The sequence below is a fragment of the Erpetoichthys calabaricus genome, chromosome 15 (genome assembly GCF_900747795.2).
Source record: "Erpetoichthys calabaricus chromosome 15, fErpCal1.3, whole genome shotgun sequence".
Lineage (NCBI taxonomy): Eukaryota > Metazoa > Chordata > Cladistia > Polypteriformes > Polypteridae > Erpetoichthys > Erpetoichthys calabaricus.
The window spans coordinates 2,536,974-2,555,485 of NC_041408.2; the positions used below are offsets into that span (position 1 = coordinate 2,536,974).

At 38.9% G+C, this 18,512-nt stretch overlaps 1 protein-coding gene across 1 annotated transcript in view; it reads left to right on the forward strand.

Annotated features, from left to right (window-relative positions):
• ints7 (integrator complex subunit 7) overlaps window positions 1-12,559 on the forward strand; it is a 35,511-nt gene extending 22,952 nt beyond the window's left edge. Inside the window, exons 12-20 of the mRNA XM_028820327.2 lie at window positions 1,417-1,554; window positions 5,090-5,296; window positions 5,618-5,812; window positions 7,115-7,218; window positions 9,030-9,098; window positions 9,422-9,554; window positions 10,371-10,469; window positions 10,807-10,992; window positions 12,097-12,559. Of these exons, the coding sequence (XP_028676160.1) occupies window positions 1,417-1,554; window positions 5,090-5,296; window positions 5,618-5,812; window positions 7,115-7,218; window positions 9,030-9,098; window positions 9,422-9,554; window positions 10,371-10,469; window positions 10,807-10,992; window positions 12,097-12,393 (1,428 nt within the window). The 3' untranslated portion in view covers window positions 12,394-12,559. The remainder of the gene's footprint in view (window positions 1-1,416; window positions 1,555-5,089; window positions 5,297-5,617; window positions 5,813-7,114; window positions 7,219-9,029; window positions 9,099-9,421; window positions 9,555-10,370; window positions 10,470-10,806; window positions 10,993-12,096) is intronic.
• Window positions 12,560-18,512: the final 5,953 nt, after the last annotated feature.

Genomic DNA, 18,512 nt, shown 5'->3' on the forward strand with positions numbered 1-18,512 from the left:
AAAATAGTGAACAAGTTGTAGAAAAGGGACCTTTACTGAAATGTAGTAACTTGCGCAACATATAGCTATCGATATACAGTGATCCCTCGCTCTATCACGCTTCGACTTTCGTGGCTTCACTCTATCGCGATTTTTTCTCATACACACTTACGTCACTACACATGCGCTTTCTGAGAACTTTTATCTAAGCCCCACGATGGCTCCTAAACATGCTGCTTTTTCTAAGCCTTCTGACAATGAAACTAAGCGCCAGAGGAAGATGCTTACCATCCAGGAGAAGGTGAAACTCTTGGATATGATCAAAGATGGCAATACCCTACAAAAGCCTCCTCACGCATATGAAAAGACAGCGCCAGCAACTGCCTATCAAGATGTTCTTCAGCCGCGCACCCAGACATCCACTGCCTACTCCTAGTACTCCTTCAGCGGAAGAAGACAACGACGCACCTGCTGAAGATACTGCACCACATTGTCACGCTTGGGTTGCAGATTTGCACAGAGACACAGGAGGTTGTAGAAAAAAAAGAACTTTATTCAAAGCACTGCAAACAAACATTTGTCTCTTTTCAAAAGTTTAAACGTGCTCCATGACAAGTCAGAGATGACAGTTCCGCCAGGAGCAGAGATTGTCTGAGAGAGAGATAGAGAGAGAGAAACAAAACAACCAATTCCAAAGCTGAGAGGCGCTGCACAATACTTTTAAGTAAGCCAAGTACCGCGTGAGAGGTTTATTGCGCATTATAGCGCAAGTAAGAAGGGTAAGGAGCAATGTGAAGGTAGACTGTCGGCTGTTTCAGGGGTTTTCCCAGGGGCGTCTGTGTCCTCTGAGGGTGCGATCAGCGCTCCAGCTTACAACCTGAAGACTCTCCTACTGAGCTCGTGCCTTCATAGGTTAGTGGTTGTGTGCAAGAACTGTGTGTGTGTGTGTGTGTGTGTAATTAAATGTACAGTACAATAATAATAATAATATATTTGTAACGTCTAATGTCTTATTTTCTCTTATTTTGTCTAATATATTGGGTAATACGAGTGTAATGGTGACTAAAGGGTGTTATTTAATGCCTAGAGGGCTCTAATAATGTTAAAAAACGTATTTAGAAGGTCGTAAACAGGTTTTCTATACTCTTAACTGCGAAAATATTTGATTTATAAATAAAGAATCCTACTTCGCGAAAATTCATTTACCGCGGTAGAGTCTGGAACGGATTAACCATGATAAACAAGGGTTCACTGTATTTAGATGTATAGCTGTGATATGTCCCGAAAATGGGCATACCACATTTCTACTTTCTAATACAGTAATTTTGGCAGTGGTTAGTGAATATATTCAATGACAACTGCTCATTTTCATTTGATAATTATTTTACGTTGACTATTCTGTACAATTTTTTTTTTGGTCTATTTTTTGACATTCAGGTTTCCCTAGCAACTGTGATATTTGTTGCCAGTCAGAAGTCTCTTTCACAAGAGGTGAAAATGGTCATCAAGCAACAGCTTGAAAATGTTGCTAATGGGTGGACTGTGTACAGAATTGCTCGACAAGCCTCCCGAATGGTAAGAGCCCTAGGAATTTTTTTTTTTCTGTTAATACCAATTAAGGATATTGTGGCACAGTCTTGTTGTTCTGTTCTATTCACCACATGCATACTTTTTATAATTTTATTACCTCGGTAATACTGGATTAAGATCAGTTTTACCAGGAACAGGCCTTTCAGCTCAACCTAGGACACTAATTTCTGTTCACCCAACCCTTTCAAAGGTCCAGCAAATTTGAAATTTGAAGATCCTGTCTATTACACTAGTGTGTAAGTTATTCAATGAATCGGTTTTCTTTATGGAAAAAAGTTTTTATAAAATTCAGTCTTAGCCATGCTAGAGCTGTGTCCTACATTCTTGTTGTAAGAATTTATTTTAAAGTAGCAACTAGATTCCTCCATACAATTACCTTCATACTTCTGAATACTTTTATAATGTCGCCAGTTAATCTCCAGGTGCTTAAAATAAAAGTAATTATCTATTGCATTGATGTCCATAGATTAATCAAAGACCCCTTAATAGTAAAAAATGTCCTGCATTCGGTTTCATTTATTTTTGTATTGCACTTTTCATATCCCTTGAGTTGCACCTTCATGGTGCCTCTAGAAAGTAATCACAGTGTAAAATGTTCCCTATTACAGACGTTTGTGCCTCAAGTTATGTTTTGTAGGCTGGGTTGATGCCTCTCTAAGAAGAGCAATAGTCTTCATCAAACATCTTTGAGCCCTGTTTGTAATCTGTTTATGATGCATTTCCTAAACTAACAGTGTGTTCTCTTTGCCACATTTACATGACATAACATGTCCATAGATTAATGGATGCAAAAAACAAACCAATAAATTCATGAATAATAATAGTATACTAAGTGGATTAGAGAATGGGTGTTTTCCTGCTGTCTATTTTCTTACATTAAACAATTCTGACATCTGTGAAACATAGGTATTATGCTTTCTTGCCATCTAAACTGAACTGAACTGAAGTGAGGAGGTGAACGTGTAAGTTGTGCACAGACTGCCTGGGAGCAAATTAAACTCTGGGAGGCTATGGCATAAACACTGTGCCTACTTAATTTATAAAATATATATTTCACAGCATATTTTTCTCCCTGCATATATACTTGCATAATGATCGTTATCCTTTGAAGTGAAGGGGGATTTTCCTCTGTAGTTACATGCAGAGCTGTTGGGCATTACCTTGACTTGCTCAGTGAGTGTCAGTACACTTCACAAAGATAACATGGAAGCTGGAAATTACTTCTGCACTGAGAGCTGTTAAAATGTATCGCCCACTCTCTCGGCTGAGTCCATCAAATATGTTGTATAACTGCACAAATGGCATGTTGATAGTAATTGTTACAGGCTTCTAAACATAACACGCTGCATAAAAGAGCACATTAAAATGAATCAGAACTAAATGAATTCTGATGATGACAAGTGCCTTTGCTCGTATTGTATAATCAGGTGAGTCTTTTCAGTGAACACTTCATAAAGGTTTATCTTTAATGCAGGCTGACAGAGGTTATAAAGCTAAATTGTTTATTTTTGTTGAAAGGCCTCTGTAGTAAAGTATATTATGGTTTTGTGTTGTTTAAAGGTTACTGCTAAACCAAGAAGTGTAAAATCCTTGAGAGGCGTTTTATCAGTATGGACTTCAGTGAAAACGCTAATTTTACAATGTGGCCACTGTGTACTTTTTGTTAAAATGCATTAACCAAACTAGTAAGCATCATCTTTTACTAATGATTAAGGTTTACTTAAACCATTAGGGAGAAATGGCTGTATGAGAAGAAAAGCAAATGAAATCAAGTGTGGTACACAAAATGCTTTCTTCCTGCCTGAATCTTAACCCTGTGGTCTTTTTTTCTAATATCCCAAGCTTCTTAGATTAATGTCATGGACAGTCACAGTGACTGCAGATTTCTGAAATTATTCTATATCTTGTTACTGTTCTTATTTTTTCACTTTAGACATTTCTAAAATGCTTGTTTTTTTGTATTTCTGTATTCTGGATAGGAGAAGACCAAATACTTTGCACATCTTCCCATAATAACTGAGTTAGCTGGGTAGTAGTTGGCTCTGTTTACATCTCTTTGCTGATAACTGATAAAGGTAGAAAGAAGCAATTAAGGGTTTAATATCTTTTTTAAAATCAAATCAATTAAGATGACATTGATCAAAACAAAGTTGGTTACATTAGCAATCTTTGGCTACTTACTAAGACGATGATGGCTGGAGGTAGTGAAAATATCCTACTGCCATAGACCTTCAGAATCTGAATTTGAAATCATGACTTTAGCAGCTACGTTTCACATCTCGCCACTGAATCCTATATCATTTTTCATAAAGGTACTGTTTGTGTGTGCAACGCCCCCAGAATCATCATATAACAATCACCTTCCATTATACACCTGCCTTTCTATGCATATGTGTGGCTTCTTAGCAATACTGACCTCACTTGGTCCAAAATGTCTTTACTATGAACACTGCAACACCATGTCGCCCACTCTTTCCATTATTTTTTGTTACCTGGTATGGTGTAAGGCAAGATGAACTGTACACTACAGTCCACTCTTCTGCTCAGCAAGCTATTTTTAGCAGAAAACCGCAGATCATATATGAAATTTTTTTAGAGCGGTAAATTCCTCAAACAACTTTGACTGCAAAAACTCAACAAATAAGGACCTTTGTGATCTGGATGATCGACTGTGTGAACCCAATTATTTTGTTAACCGTGGCCTTATCTGGAAAAGGTGCATATATTTTCCATTCTGCAAGCAAAGTCAAAACGGACTACCTAACACGGTATCACAGTGCACAGAGGCCATTATCAGTTGTGATACGGTCAACATTTCAACGTGCTGGATGTACTTGTAGGCATCCCTGAACCTATTTAACCAGCTTTGGAGTGTGGGTGGTGTGTGAGGATCTGAGGCATTGGACCCTATCCAAAAAACAGTTGCTCACACGCAGTGAAATTTGGCACAGATAGCGGCACTTTAAAATATTAGAAAGCTGTTGAAAGCTTTAGAATAATGAGCAGCAACGTTTGTGATGATTAAATTTGAAGTTACAGCTTTATGAAGGGGAGGTCATGTGTTGGGCATATGATTTTTTTTCAACATAATTATAATTTGTGTTTACATGTGTTTAATGGAACCTCTGTTACAATTTAGTAGACTGAAGACGAGAAACCATAACCAGTACTAAACAAGAAATGTGCCTTTCCCTGATTTGTTGAATCTGGTTGGGGGGATTGGGGCTTTACAAATATATGTAAAATAAAAAAACTGTAGGCAAGCCTGGAAGAAACTGGTAAACTGCCAACAGATGAAATATGAAATGCTAGTTAACTGCTCAGGAGAAAGTACTTAATTGTTGAGTTTTCTCTATAGGTTTGTATCTGAGGTGCCTATTGGGTACTTGTACACATTACAAAGCAACTACGACTAAAAGTTCAATATAAGGGGAACAGGCACCTATTGACTTGAACCAGTGGCACAAGTGACACCTCATTATTTAGGCTTGCATGTTCAAATTTGTTCTTTGTTTGTCAGGGTTGCCATGAAATGGCGAGTGAGCTGTACCAGAGCCTGCGGACTCGAGTGGCCTCAGAGCACTTTTACTTTTGGCTCAATAGCTTAAAGGAGTTTTCACAAGCTGAACAGTGCTTAAGCAGCATACAGGAAGGTGACCACAGCACAGTTATGGCTGCCATTGCAGAGGCCCTGAAGTCCTATCAGAAGGGAATTGCTTCATTAACGGTAATTTTTTTTTTTTTATTAATTTGCATTTTAACAATAAAACAACTGACAGAGCCTGATATTTACACTCTTATTTCCTCGCTATATTGCGTTACATTTAAAGGTTTTTTCTTTTTTTTTTGAGACATGTATGGAAATGAAGATCCTGTTATATCAATATGTTGGCAGATGATACATTTTTCATAGTTTTAGTCTGATGCAGACTTATTTTTGGCATATTTTTCAGTACATACTATTTTAAAGATAATACAAAAATATTATGCATTATTATCTTTAGCCTTACACGAATATGATTTCTGTCTTTCTTTTTTTAATCTCCAGGCAGCAAGCACTCCTTTAAACCCACTAAGCTTTCAGTGTGAATTTGTAAAACTGCGCATTGACACTCTTCAGGCCCTATCACAGCTCATTTGTACCTGCAACAGCCTGAAGACCAGTCCACCACCAGCCATTGCCACCACTATTGCCCTAACGTCGGGAAACGAATTACAACGATGTGGACGTATTTCCACACAGGTGTGCCCCACAATGCTGTTGCCTTATTTGTAATCAAAATTTTGCTATCTTCTATTCTGGAAGTGGGCTTCGAAAACGGCTCAGACTGCAGTAATAAGCTACTAATAAAATGATTAACAATACCTCCTCAATCTGAGAATGAAAAGAACTATGATTACGCATGGGATTTGCTAAGGATATGATGATACATTATTATGACACTTGGAGGGATGATAAAATAATACAGTAATTATCTTTTCAATGTTCAGTTTTATGGTTTGATTCTGAATTGTATTCCAGTTTATTATTCCAAACATGTGTCAGATCTTTTACACCTAATTAGTTAATTCATCTCACTTAAACCTTGTAATTATGGCAATGGATTTTAAAGACGCACAGAATTCTCAGTTATTGTACTTAAAAAATAGTTTTGGATGAATCCTTGTGAGATGACCTTCTATTTTTATAATAAGGATGTCAACAAATAATTGATTGAAGTGCTTCTTGTTTAAAATATTGTTTAAATATGTACAATTGTGGATTTAAAATCCTTTTGGGTGGTGGGATGGGTTAAGACAAATGTGTGACATCACAAAGTACATTAAATAGTACTACCACCAAAAAAAACAATATTAATACACAAAAAAATATAATCAAAGATGGCAGAATACACGAATAACGATCTCAGCCGACTGGGCCTGCAGGCTCTTGTGTCATTTGAAGATGGAGTACCAGCCCAGGTTTGTAGCATGCCAAAGCAGTTAATTCACAAGGTTAGCTAATGTTAGATGCATGTTTCATATTAAGCTCATCCATCACTGTAGTACTGTGGAAATCAAAATGACCCCCACACTCTGTGTAATCCCCTCCGGAGCATTTGGTGTAAGAATTGTGTACTATTACTGATGTTATAAGCGATAGTGAAGTGAAGCAATTTGATATTTAAGAGCCAATTAAACACATTCCCTGCTCCTACTTCAAATGTGAGCACTGCCTCATAGAGTCATACACTTGCATGTAGCACAAAATATAATCTAGCTACTCAGTGTGTCAGCAGTATTGTAGTATTTTTTGTTGTGGTGCATCTTTTTTTTCCTTCCTCATAATTCTTACATGGACGGTACAGAGCTACGTCAATCAAGGAAAGCCTGGAAAATGTAATTGCACTATGCACAGCAAATATAAATTAAATATTAGAAGGTAAACGTCTCTTGAGATGATGGGGTAATTTCTACCAGAAGGAATGACTTGTGTAGTGATTTGTTGCTTTACTCACTGAGCTTTATTTAGCCTGATATGCACATGTTTCTCTTTTTTGAACAGATGAAAGTGTCAATGGATGAATTTGGAAATTTGGCAAATCGCTACAGTGATCTTTACCAGTCCTCGTTTGATGCAGATTCTGCAACGCTGAGGAATGTTGAACTGTATCCTTTTGGTATTGGACAATGAGCGGTACGGGTGACAAATGCCTTTTCATTTCAGCCCAACAGTACCTGTGTGGTGTTTTTAGGGCTTTCTTACATGGAAAGATTTAAATTGGAAAACATATTTCCCTCCGTTTTAGGACCTATTCTATTAAGATTGTTTTGTAATAAAATAAATATTGATAGTTTCAAAGTGTTCATGTGTAGGTAGTGTGGTCTTGCTATCTAATGAGTTAGATTAATAGCCAAGTATTTTAGATATCCCTTAAGAGACTTTGTGTCTCCTAGCAAGACACTAAATATTGATGAACTCCAGCTATTTGAATTTCATTCACTGCAAGTCGTGATTTGAGAGTGTTGCTCAGCCTGAAGGCCGTTATTAATTCAGACTTGCGCATGTGCTCTGAGCTTATACTCCGTGACGAGCACAATGCAAAAAGGAACTAAATTAAATTGAGTAAGTCCAATTCCTGCATATTGTACAGTTCATCAGTATTTCTTGTCAATCATATTTTAGATCAGTCTCTACAAGAAAATGAAATGACTAAGGACAAAAACTTTAGTAGTGAAAAGTCTAACTTGGCTTGACTTCACATCTTGAATAGCTGTTAAGGCCCAAGAACGGCAGACCATTATCCAGAGAAGAGTTTCTGGTACAACAAGATTGTGGGCGAGTTTCTTGTCTGTGTGAGGTCTTGGTTGTGTTTTGGTGGCTTTTTTTAGGAGAAAAAAGTTCAAAGATTGAATAACGTGATGAATTTGAACAGGATAGCAAGCAGATGTTATCTATTGCGATTGACTGCCAGAAAGCAAACAAGTAAGCAAGCAACATTCCAAGTGAAAGGTAAAATATTTTTATACGTGTAATGAATCCAAGCTAAGGCTACTTGTAATATATGAAACAACAGTAAGAAATTCTACATTTCCACATATCCATATAAAGCATAAATCACAGTGATTACTGGTAATTAATGTTGAGCAACAATTCATGCAACATTGAGCTTGTAGTGAATCTTGGTCCTGCTACTCAAGAATGTTTGTTTTGAGACCAACAAAATTTGTGTCATTTTCACAGGCAGAAAGGTGTTTTAATCTTTGGACGTATTTTCCGGTGGTAAATCTCTGCATCTGCCTATCATTTTGTGCATAAATTAAAAGCACATTTTCTGCCACGTGTAGACATATTGTTAAGCCATTAGACAAGGGCTGTGGTATTCTGGTAGTTCAGTGCTGACTTTGCCAGTTATGATAGTAGTCTTGGTGATTGAAATTCTAAATATGTATTAGAGATGGAAACAATACTTAGTGCATTCCTCCACAGCCCGTACAGCATGGATATCCTCAGCCCCACCTACAGGAATCGAGAAATTGGAGTGGGAAATTGCTGGGTAACAGTAAGGGATGAGTTCTTTTGTAGCATCTTTTCCTATGCAGAAAACGCAGTATTATACTCGATTAATGTACTTTTGTGATTCTCTGTATGGAAATTATGCAGCATATCACGTTTTTAAAAAATGGTTTGTGTAATGTGAGCTGAAAAATGCAGATAAGCACAAAAGTATCAATGAAGATGCCTGCCACCCGCAAAAAAACCCAGAAAGCTCTTCAATGGCTGAGTGTTATCATTGTGAAATTGCATGCAAAACAAATTTTAGTGTGAATTTAGCAAAACAGAACTTGTCTGTTTTGCTCATCTGTATTATTTGTTGATAATGTTTTCTGCACACTACACATCTCCACATTACTGCATTGCTTTTGTTTTTCTTTTAACTATAAGGGCTTGCCTATTTTCCCTTTACCCTGTACTTCAGACAACAGCAAAGCTGCCTCCTGATTTCTCACATTATTGAAGCCTTGATCCTCGATCCTGAATCAGCCAGGTAAGAGAGTCAGAGTTTCATTCAGAGTTTGTTTGTTTTAAAGTGCAACTTCATCAAGATACCAAGAAATTTCAAAGGTGTGTTTGTTGAGAGCACATAGTGGAAAATTATAATGCTTTTCCAAAGCTGGATGTTTTCAGTTATATGCTTTTGTTCACTTTTATAACAAAAGTGATTATGACCTGTCAGAATGTTAAGTGTATTTCATTAACCAGCTTAATTGTGGTTTACCTGTTTGTTTTAAACCCCCAAATTGGGGTAGCAATCATGAGGAGATACTTTTTTTTTTTTTTTATATATATAAAGTAACTGGTTGTCTTCAGCTTCCAGGAGTACAGTGTTTCTGGGCCAGTGCAAGCTGAAAGTGAATATGAAAGAAGGATGATGGCTGTCTTCAATCATGTGTTAGAAGAGGTTGAATCCCTCAGTAGGAAGTATCCTCCTGTTTCGTACCTGGTAAGAACAGAATTGCAATTTGTAGCCTTTTAATGTCAATGATGCACCAAAGGTGGGGTGTTAATTATAATCTTAAAACCTGCGTTATGTTTGAGTAGAGTCGAGGAACACTTTATGCTCTTGATGTGCATCATAGTCGATAGTTTGTGGTGGCTTTAACTTTAAAATATTGCTTTTTGTACCAACCTTTATGATGTATTGTCTTGAGATTTTTTCCCCTTTTATTTATTGATTTTTTTTAAAAAAAAATTTAAATTCTTAGTTTATTTTGGAAACATTTTAACATAACTCTATTTACTGCTTCACTAATACTATTTTGGCACATGCAGATACCTGTCCTGGTACCATCTAAGATAAGGCATCCCACACACACACTTGCACAGAGAGTTTCCAGCTTTATTTTTTTAAGGACGAAAACCCTTAAGGAAAACTTGCAGAGACATGGGGAAAACATGCAAACTGTGTCTTTAGAAAGGCAAACTCCACAGTATATGTTGTACCGTTATCGTCTCGTTTTAGTCAGTGAATTCTTACATTGTTACAGTGTTTGTTTGTGCCCTCACACGTTCAACACTAATCATTCCTGTTTGTATAAATTGTCATGTTCTGATAATCCAAGGATTGCAGATCGTGGGGTGCCTAAAGGCCCTTGTTTGTTAATTTTGCCATTCCCCTGCCAGTCAGATATCCATGATATTATTATTTTTTTTTTTTAATAGTAGTTTTTGCCTCTTTGCATTCTTTTTAGTTATTGTGTGAACTCGACATACTAATTCATTGCATGCATTTGTCTTTTGTTTTTTCCTTCTATTACAGCACACTGCCTGCCTTTGTGATGCAGTCATTGGTCTGCTGAAGGTACCACTTTCTTTTCAAAGATACTTCTTCCAGAAATTGCAATCAACAAGCATCAAAGTAAGTAAGATTGTATCACTTTCAAATGGTATGCTTATCTTCTTTAATAATGTATATGCCAGTCTCCAGTAATATTTTTGTCAACCTTATTGAATAAAGTTTGCTATTTACTATCGGTGGCCCTTATACACCATTATTTGAAAGAAGGAAAAAAAAAAAGATTCTGTATCATCTAATTAAGTGTGGGGTTGGCTCATTGATTTAGAAGTTATTTCTGCACTTACTTGTGCCAGGCCTAATACCAGTGGCACCCTTAACAGAATTGCCAAATCCGTAAGTTGACACTCAGTTGTATTCCTTGAACATAACTTTGTTTATATCCTTTTTATATATAAAGCTTGCTTTGTCACCAGCACCCCGGAATTCCAATGAACCAATCACAGTACAGAATAACCAACAGTTGGCTCTTAAGGTGGAGGGGGTGGTTCAACATGGTTCTAATCCTGGCCTCTTCCGTAAAATCCAAGCTGTCTGCTTAAACGTCAGCTCCACCATACAAAACAAGACTGGGCAGGACTACAAGGTAATAAATGTGTGAAGCCTGCTTGTTTTCTTGTGGTTCTACTCCTAGTCTAACGGTATACTGTCAAGGTGACTATGGGGTAATGACATTATGTGTGTATCCTGTGATGCACTCCGACTCTTTCCATGCGGAGCTGCTGCTTGTCTTGAATGTTTCATAAATAACCCTTTCCTTTCAAGTCAAAGTTGTTGACTGATTTTCACAAGGAAAAAACATAAAGGTGGTTGTTTTAGGATGGACTTTAGGCAGAATTGTGATGTGCAAGTCTTTGCATCACATTATGCAGTTTCAGAAATGTAATCTGGGCAGCACACTGCCTTACTGCTCTAGCGCTCTGGGTTCAAGTCTTGGCAGATCAGACTCCTTTTTTTTCTTGAGTGTCTGTATTCCTTTAACGTGGCTAGTGACATTTTTTACTTGTATTTCAAGTCTGTGGTAGCCAGTATGATTTTGTACACTGTGATGTGCTGGTCTAGTAACATTACTTCATAAGTAGCCCACAGAATCAACAAGCACATTTAAGAAGGCGGGCTCAGTTATGGAGTGTGCTCTCGACCCCCAGAAGTAGTAGCTGAGGAGAACAGATAAAACTGATGGCCAATATGTACAATGCTGCATATCCTATACTTCAGCACACTTCTACTAAATATTTTTAACTAAATAATTATTAAGTAGAAATGTGTAAAGAAACTCTGCTGGGGCTCCTTCATACCTATGACAATGCACCTTCATTAAGGTGGCTGCTTTCTTTAGCCAAGTCAGAAGATTTTTCTCCTTTTTTGTTATTCTTGTGTGTTTTGAGGGGGAAAGCATTGGAGCTGAAGGTGCATTGGTTGCACATCCACTGACTTTATGGCACAAAGTGAATTAAATTAATTACTAACCTCAAGTGACTTGTGCACTTCAGTAAATGTTAAGCCTGTTATCTGAGATGGACTTTCCTTTAGCACCTTGATGGTAAAAAGCAGTCTGGAATTTTTAGCATCTAAATCTGAATTTTGTGTGTGTGTGTTTTTTTTTTTTTTGTTGTTGTTGTTGTTTCTTTCATTTGGGTGTGCAAGGAATTAAGCTGTTTAATATATACAATGTTTTATTCTCTGTTAGATTCCACTAGACAATATGACCAATGAAATGGAGCAAAGAGTTGAACCGCACAATGACTACTTCAGCACACAGTTTTTACTGAACTTTGCAATTCTTGGTAACCACACAGTGACCGTTGAGGCATCTGTAGTTGACTCTGATGGTGTTGTCTGGAAGACCGGCCCGAAAACCACAGTTTCTGTCAAATCATTGGAGGACCCGTATTCCCAACAGCTTCGCCATCAGCAACAGCAGCAGGCAGCTCTGCAGTCTGGCCCCCAGCAAGCACCACAGAGGAATGTCTACCGTTTTCAATAAACATACATGAGACTACTCAATGTCCTTCCTATGATGGACGCTCTCATTGAGCTGGATGCTCTGCGAATATGGTAGATTAATCAACAGTGAAAAATGATCCACTTGCATATTTTAGATGCACACAGATTTTGGAACCTTTGTATGTGTGTGTGTGTATGTGAGAAAATAAACTCATTTTTAAAAATAATTTTCAAGAGTGGACAATTGAAGTGCATTTCTACATTTTCTACTCCAACAGAAATTTGAAATGAATGTGAACAATGCAAAAAAAAAAAAAAAAGACTCAAAATTATATATAGAGCACATCTCTCTCACTTAAAATTTTTCAAAATGTTTCCAGGGCAAGATCCAGCCTCACTGGGTCACATGTTTTGGTCCTGTACCAAATTAACATAATTCTGGACCAAAATCTTTAAATTCCTGTCAGACAGCCTTGGTGTCCCAATCCCTCCTAACCCATTAACAGGTGTGTTTGGTGGACTCCCAGATGGGCTTAAAGTGGAGAAGGACACACAAACTGTAAATGCCTTTACTACACTATTGGCACGTAGACTTGTCTTGCTCAACTGGAAGAATCCTAACTCTCCTATTCTATGTCAGTAGGTAACTGATGTTTTATACTATTTGAAACTGGAAAAAATCAAATTCTCACTTAGAGGATCTGTGCAGAACTTTTTCAGAACCTGGCAGGATCTGATCAATAACATTTTAGAATAAGTTTTTAAAGCACTGAGAATTTTTCTTCTCCATTTATCTTTATTCACTTATTAATTCATCTACTTACTTATTTTTACTAGCTTTATGTTTTACTCTTCTGGCTTAGCTCTCTTTCTTGGGTGGGGGTTGATTTTGTTTTTGATCTTATGTTTGTAAAAATTGATTTATTTGTATGGAATGTTGTGTGATTTTTAATAAAATCAATAAAATAAAAAAAATCTAGCAAGTTAACTAACATTCCTATTTTAAACTTACTGTGTATTTGCTTTATGTTCTGCTAATAATCTGCCTCATCTGACTCTAGGAGCTCTGTCAGGGAAATGCATTCAAATTCTGTACGTGCATGAAAATTCTTAAAAAAACAAAATACAACCACACCCATTTTAAAGAAGTGGTGAAATGATGAAAAAACTGAATTTAAGCACAACAAACCATCCTTCAAAATGACATCTCCAGCAGGAAGGCCAATAAGAGGCGTACTGGAGTTCAGGAGGATGAATAGAAGTCTCTCAAGAAAAGCTGTGTCTGAGATCCAGGGTGAGTGATTTACAAATCTGGGCAAAACTGTATTAGATATTAGAAAGAAGTACCGAACTTTTGGAATCAAAACATCCTGCAAAATAAAGTTGAAAAGTTTGAGGGAATTAAAACTTTTTTTTTCTTCTTTCAGTGTATATTCAGATGGATGCCTTTGTTTTAATTATACCTTGTAAAGAAATCACAAAGACACAAAATAGACAATTAGAGGTCTCAACAGTGGAGAACTCTGTTTGATAAATGTTGGAAAGCTACATGGTTTGTCAAAAATGTTTACCTGCAAAGTACAGAGAAATGTTTCCATCAGCTGGTGTTCATTACAAACTAATGATGACTTCCTGTCGTAGTTGGGTTTTTAATCATATCACACCAGAAGGGGCAGAGTCTGGATTTTTCTACCAGTTTGCAGTCTTCCTGTCTGAAGGTAAAGAAGGAGAATGGGTAAGTGGCTGTGTAGCTCTTGCATCCTTCCTCACATACTGTTAGATATTTTGCCATAAAAACTTGCATGGCCCATACATCTGACAACCTGCATTTTTCAAAGATTGCCTTTAACGATTTTAAAAACTTGCCTTTGATTAGAGTTTTGGTTTGTGTTTTTTTCTAATACCTTCTAGTTTTCTGATGCTTTATGAATGTAATTTTGTAGTTTATTAGTAAGTGGAATGTGAATAAGCAAAAAATTCTCATATGAATCAAAAGTTTTTATGAAAAAACTGTTGTATCTGGAAACCTGCACATTAATAACATCACAAAGCAGTATGAAAAGAAAAGTAGATCTGCAAGTGTAGGGATGTGATCCCAGGGTAAAATGCAAATTGGCGAGTGTTTAAAAGTCTGTGAATCTTTTTGTATGCAAATCTGTGCTTATTCCTGTTTCTTTTCACAAGTGGAACCTGGAAAATTTCTAGCTTAATCATCCCGGGAATTTACTCTGATTTTCTTAGTTTTGCATGACGTGGTGACAAAAAAGTTTCCCCAGATGATAACATTTACACATTAAACCTTCATCGCAGGGTATCCCTGGATATAACCTCGATCTAATGGTGTTAGACACATGAAGGTTCAAACACCTTGGTTAATACTGTTACCAACCAGCAATCTGTTACATTCACTGTACTGGGGATGTCTCCCGTCAGCCTGCTAACCCTGTGAGGAAAAAAGTGTCAGTCTCCCTACACCAGGGCCTCATGTATAAACGGTGTGTACGCACAGAAATGTTGCGTACGAACGTTTCCACGCTCAAATCGTGATGTATAAAACCTAAACTTGGCGTAAAGCCACGCACATTTCCACGGTAACTCATACTTTGGCGTACGCAATTTCTCCGCTCGGTTTTGCAGACTAGCAGCACCCAGCGTCAAAGCAGTGCTACTGTTCCTGTGTGATCACCCTTTCATTCTTAAATCCACATTCCTGGCGCGGCTTTATAAATACACTGAAATTAACTGCATATTGTTTATTAGTGTAATGCATCTGATTGTAATTAACCTGTAGCAGCATAATGGTCCAGGGAATAGCCATAGTATTCCAAATACCAGAACTGCTTTAGCGTTGTTACGCTCACTGCATCTTCTTCTTCTTTCAGCTGCTCCCGTTAAGGGTTGCCACTGCGGATCATCTTTTTCCATATTACTCTCACTGCACCACTCGTAGTATTTATATCACTGTATCTGAGTGTGAATCACAGCAGCAGCTGATCGGAAAGAGAATTATCGGTATACAGTTTCAAGCACACACTACCTCAACCACGGCAAAAAGCGTCAAAGCCTTTCCTGTACGGACCTCGTGTTTCAGAAACAGTTTCATCCCAAGAACTATAAACACACTCAATCAGTCCATCAAGTGCTCCTTGTAGAACTGTTAGTACTTATAAGTACAATTACCGGTACCCCACTGTAAACTTACACTACAGTAATAATATTGCACAACCTGCGCTACTTTATAAAGCGCATATGATGATGATATCATTTTTAAGATGAAATGCAGCAAAATATGTTGCTTATAGTATACAGATAAAACTTTAACTTCATTTAAATAATCTGTTGTTAATAATTAAAACATGTGAGGACACGGTGCCGCAGCGCTAGCTAGTTCACGGATAGCTCCTGCCTTGCGCTGTATTCTTGCTGGTGCTGACGCGACACTGGAAGGACAGACGGATAGAATAATTAAACATGTACTACGAAGATATTTCAATGTTCCTTAAACGTTTTGAAGAATCGGCATTCTAAGCTTACAAATGGCTTAACATCTATTACAGAGCTGATTGTGTGGCGATTGGGTATTTGGAGAAAGAAAAGTAAGGACAGGAATTGGAGGTTAGTACGTTTGAAAGAGACAGTACTTCTGTAATAAATTATTTCATCGAAGGTCGCACATGGCGCAGCAAGCCTCTTGCGTGAGACATGAACAATCACTGCGCCACCGTGTTCCCATGTTTAATAACATGCTTTAACTCCTATCATCATGAAAAAGATATCACGTATACATCTCAGTATTTTAATTATTCAGAGGGCTGTAATATCTCGAATGTAATGGATTCTGTGTCCTGTTGGAGAAAGAGAAAGAACAGAAGCACGTAGTGATTCACACACACAGAGTACATAGAAGATCAAACACAAAACAAAGCATTTAACATGCTACTTGAGAAACTAGTAAAATAAACGATTTTAAGATGAAGTTTATGATGTTCTACTTTAATGGCAAAATAAACAACGTGATTAAAGTGGAAATTTTGAGATTAAAGTTGACATTTTGTGCTTTTTTCCCCACTGTGTGCCTATTTTTTTTTGTCTGCACCCTAATAAGCTTTCATATGACACTCAGACGGTGGGCTACGACTCGCCTTTTCACGCTGACTTTGATATGTGACAACTTCTTTTTTTTATTTCGGGCACTGTGCAACTTTGTGAACGTGATCTTTCGAGTTTCTCCGACACTCTGTCACTCGATCAACTTTCTTTTGTTGCTTATATCACTGTTTAAACCAACAAATAGTACGTTTTTCCTTTGCCTCCACTTGGTATTCGCTGAAATTCTTATATTTTCCCCCGTGCTTTTCCCATTGACTTTTCACAGAAGGCTATTTATATTGATTTGCATATTCAAAGAGGTGTAATTCTGGGAGGAGTTGGGGCGGGACAGAAGGCGCGTGCACGTGTGTTAATTTTCACGCTGATCGGGATTTATGTAGTGGAAGAACACGAAAGTTTGCATGCGCACAGATTCCTGCGTCTGGATTTTTCTATACGTACGCACAATCCCGTTTTTGTGCTTACGCCATGTTATAGTGTGAGTTCTACGCACGGCGTTATACATGAAGCCCCAGGTGATCTTTGTCTATTTTATTACTTAATTTGCTTAAGACATGCAAGAAATATAACAGCAAATTAGTATTGTCACACACGTGCATGGGAGGCAGCTAAAGGGCTCAAGGGAAGGCAGTTCTGAGGCATGCCGGGATGTGGCAAAGTGCACTGATTCTTTTTTTCCCTTGCCTGTAGACCATTCCCAGGAGATCTCACCTGGCTCTCATGACGTCACTTCCGGGACCGAGCCAATGGAAGCAGACCTTACCGGCTCTGGCTCCTGTGATGTCACCTCCAGGCTTGAACCAATGGCAGATGATCCTGAGCCAGACCCATATGACCTCACTTCCTGTCTTCCCCTTTAAAAGTATATACAACTTTGCAGCCAGGATATCTCATTATACGGGTGGCTGCCCCAAACCTTTATCTGTGTGATGTCTCATTATTGCGACATTGGCGTAGTCGGCAGGATGGAGAAGTCCCTGGAGAGAAGGGGACAGGACTTGCAACATACCCAGGTGGGAGTGTATCGGGGCTGAGTTTTCAGACGGGGAGGGTGTTCCACGTTTCGGAATGACCCGGTACAAGCTCTGCCCGCAGCATGCTCCGCTAGGCAACCTAGGCAGGCTGGCGGGTGTGCGGGAGGGGCTCGGAGACGTGGGCTGCTTCGGAAGGGGGAGGCCAGGAGCACTGTTTATGCTCTTTCGGAGGAGAGTGCCTGCCTTCCTGTGAAGCCAGAACCCCATTTCCCACCTAAGGGGGCCCGAGACTGGCAGGTGAGTTACCTGAACAACTGGAGGTTCGACCCTGAGCGGCCGACCTCACAACAAGCCTGGTCCCTATGGACAAAGGTAAGGCAGTGGCTACGGCCACAGGAACTGAAGCCTTTTCAGGTGATAGAGCAGGTGGCCTGCTTCTTAGTATTACAAACACTACCCCAGGGTTTCACCCAGCCGGTCTGGGGTAGACAATTTAAAAATATGGCAGAGCTTGTGCCGACGTCCCCGGAGCTGCGGGCACGCAAACCGCCTGGGAACGAGGTGGAATGCAGGTGGAGGGGGAAGAGGGCTTGGTGTGCTCTGACAAACCCGTCGACGGTCCCACACACTGGCGTGGTGATCGTTAACGGCTTTAAAACGTCAGCTCTATTCGATTCCGGCAGCAACATTTCCATTGTCACTCGCCGCTTTGTGCTACCGCAACAGTGGTTGAAAGATAAGGCCGGTATAACCTGTGTACACGGGGAAACCCGCTGGTATAGGACCGCTGCTTGTATCATCAGCTACGGAGGATCAGTACAGAAAGTGACCGTGGCAATCCTTCCTGATCCTCCGTTCCCGGTGGTACTCGGACGGGACTGGCCTAACAGTAAAAGCGGTGAGACACATACCACTCCCGGGGATGGCTTGGGCCTAGTTGTGGACGGAGACGAACTGTCTCAAGCTGCCTCCAAGCCGTGTACTCAGCCGGCACAGAGAGAGACGAAGCGGCCGGCCTGAGTGACGTGGCAACTCCCGGGCCGTCGCGTGCTGACACTTCAACCAAACACGCCGC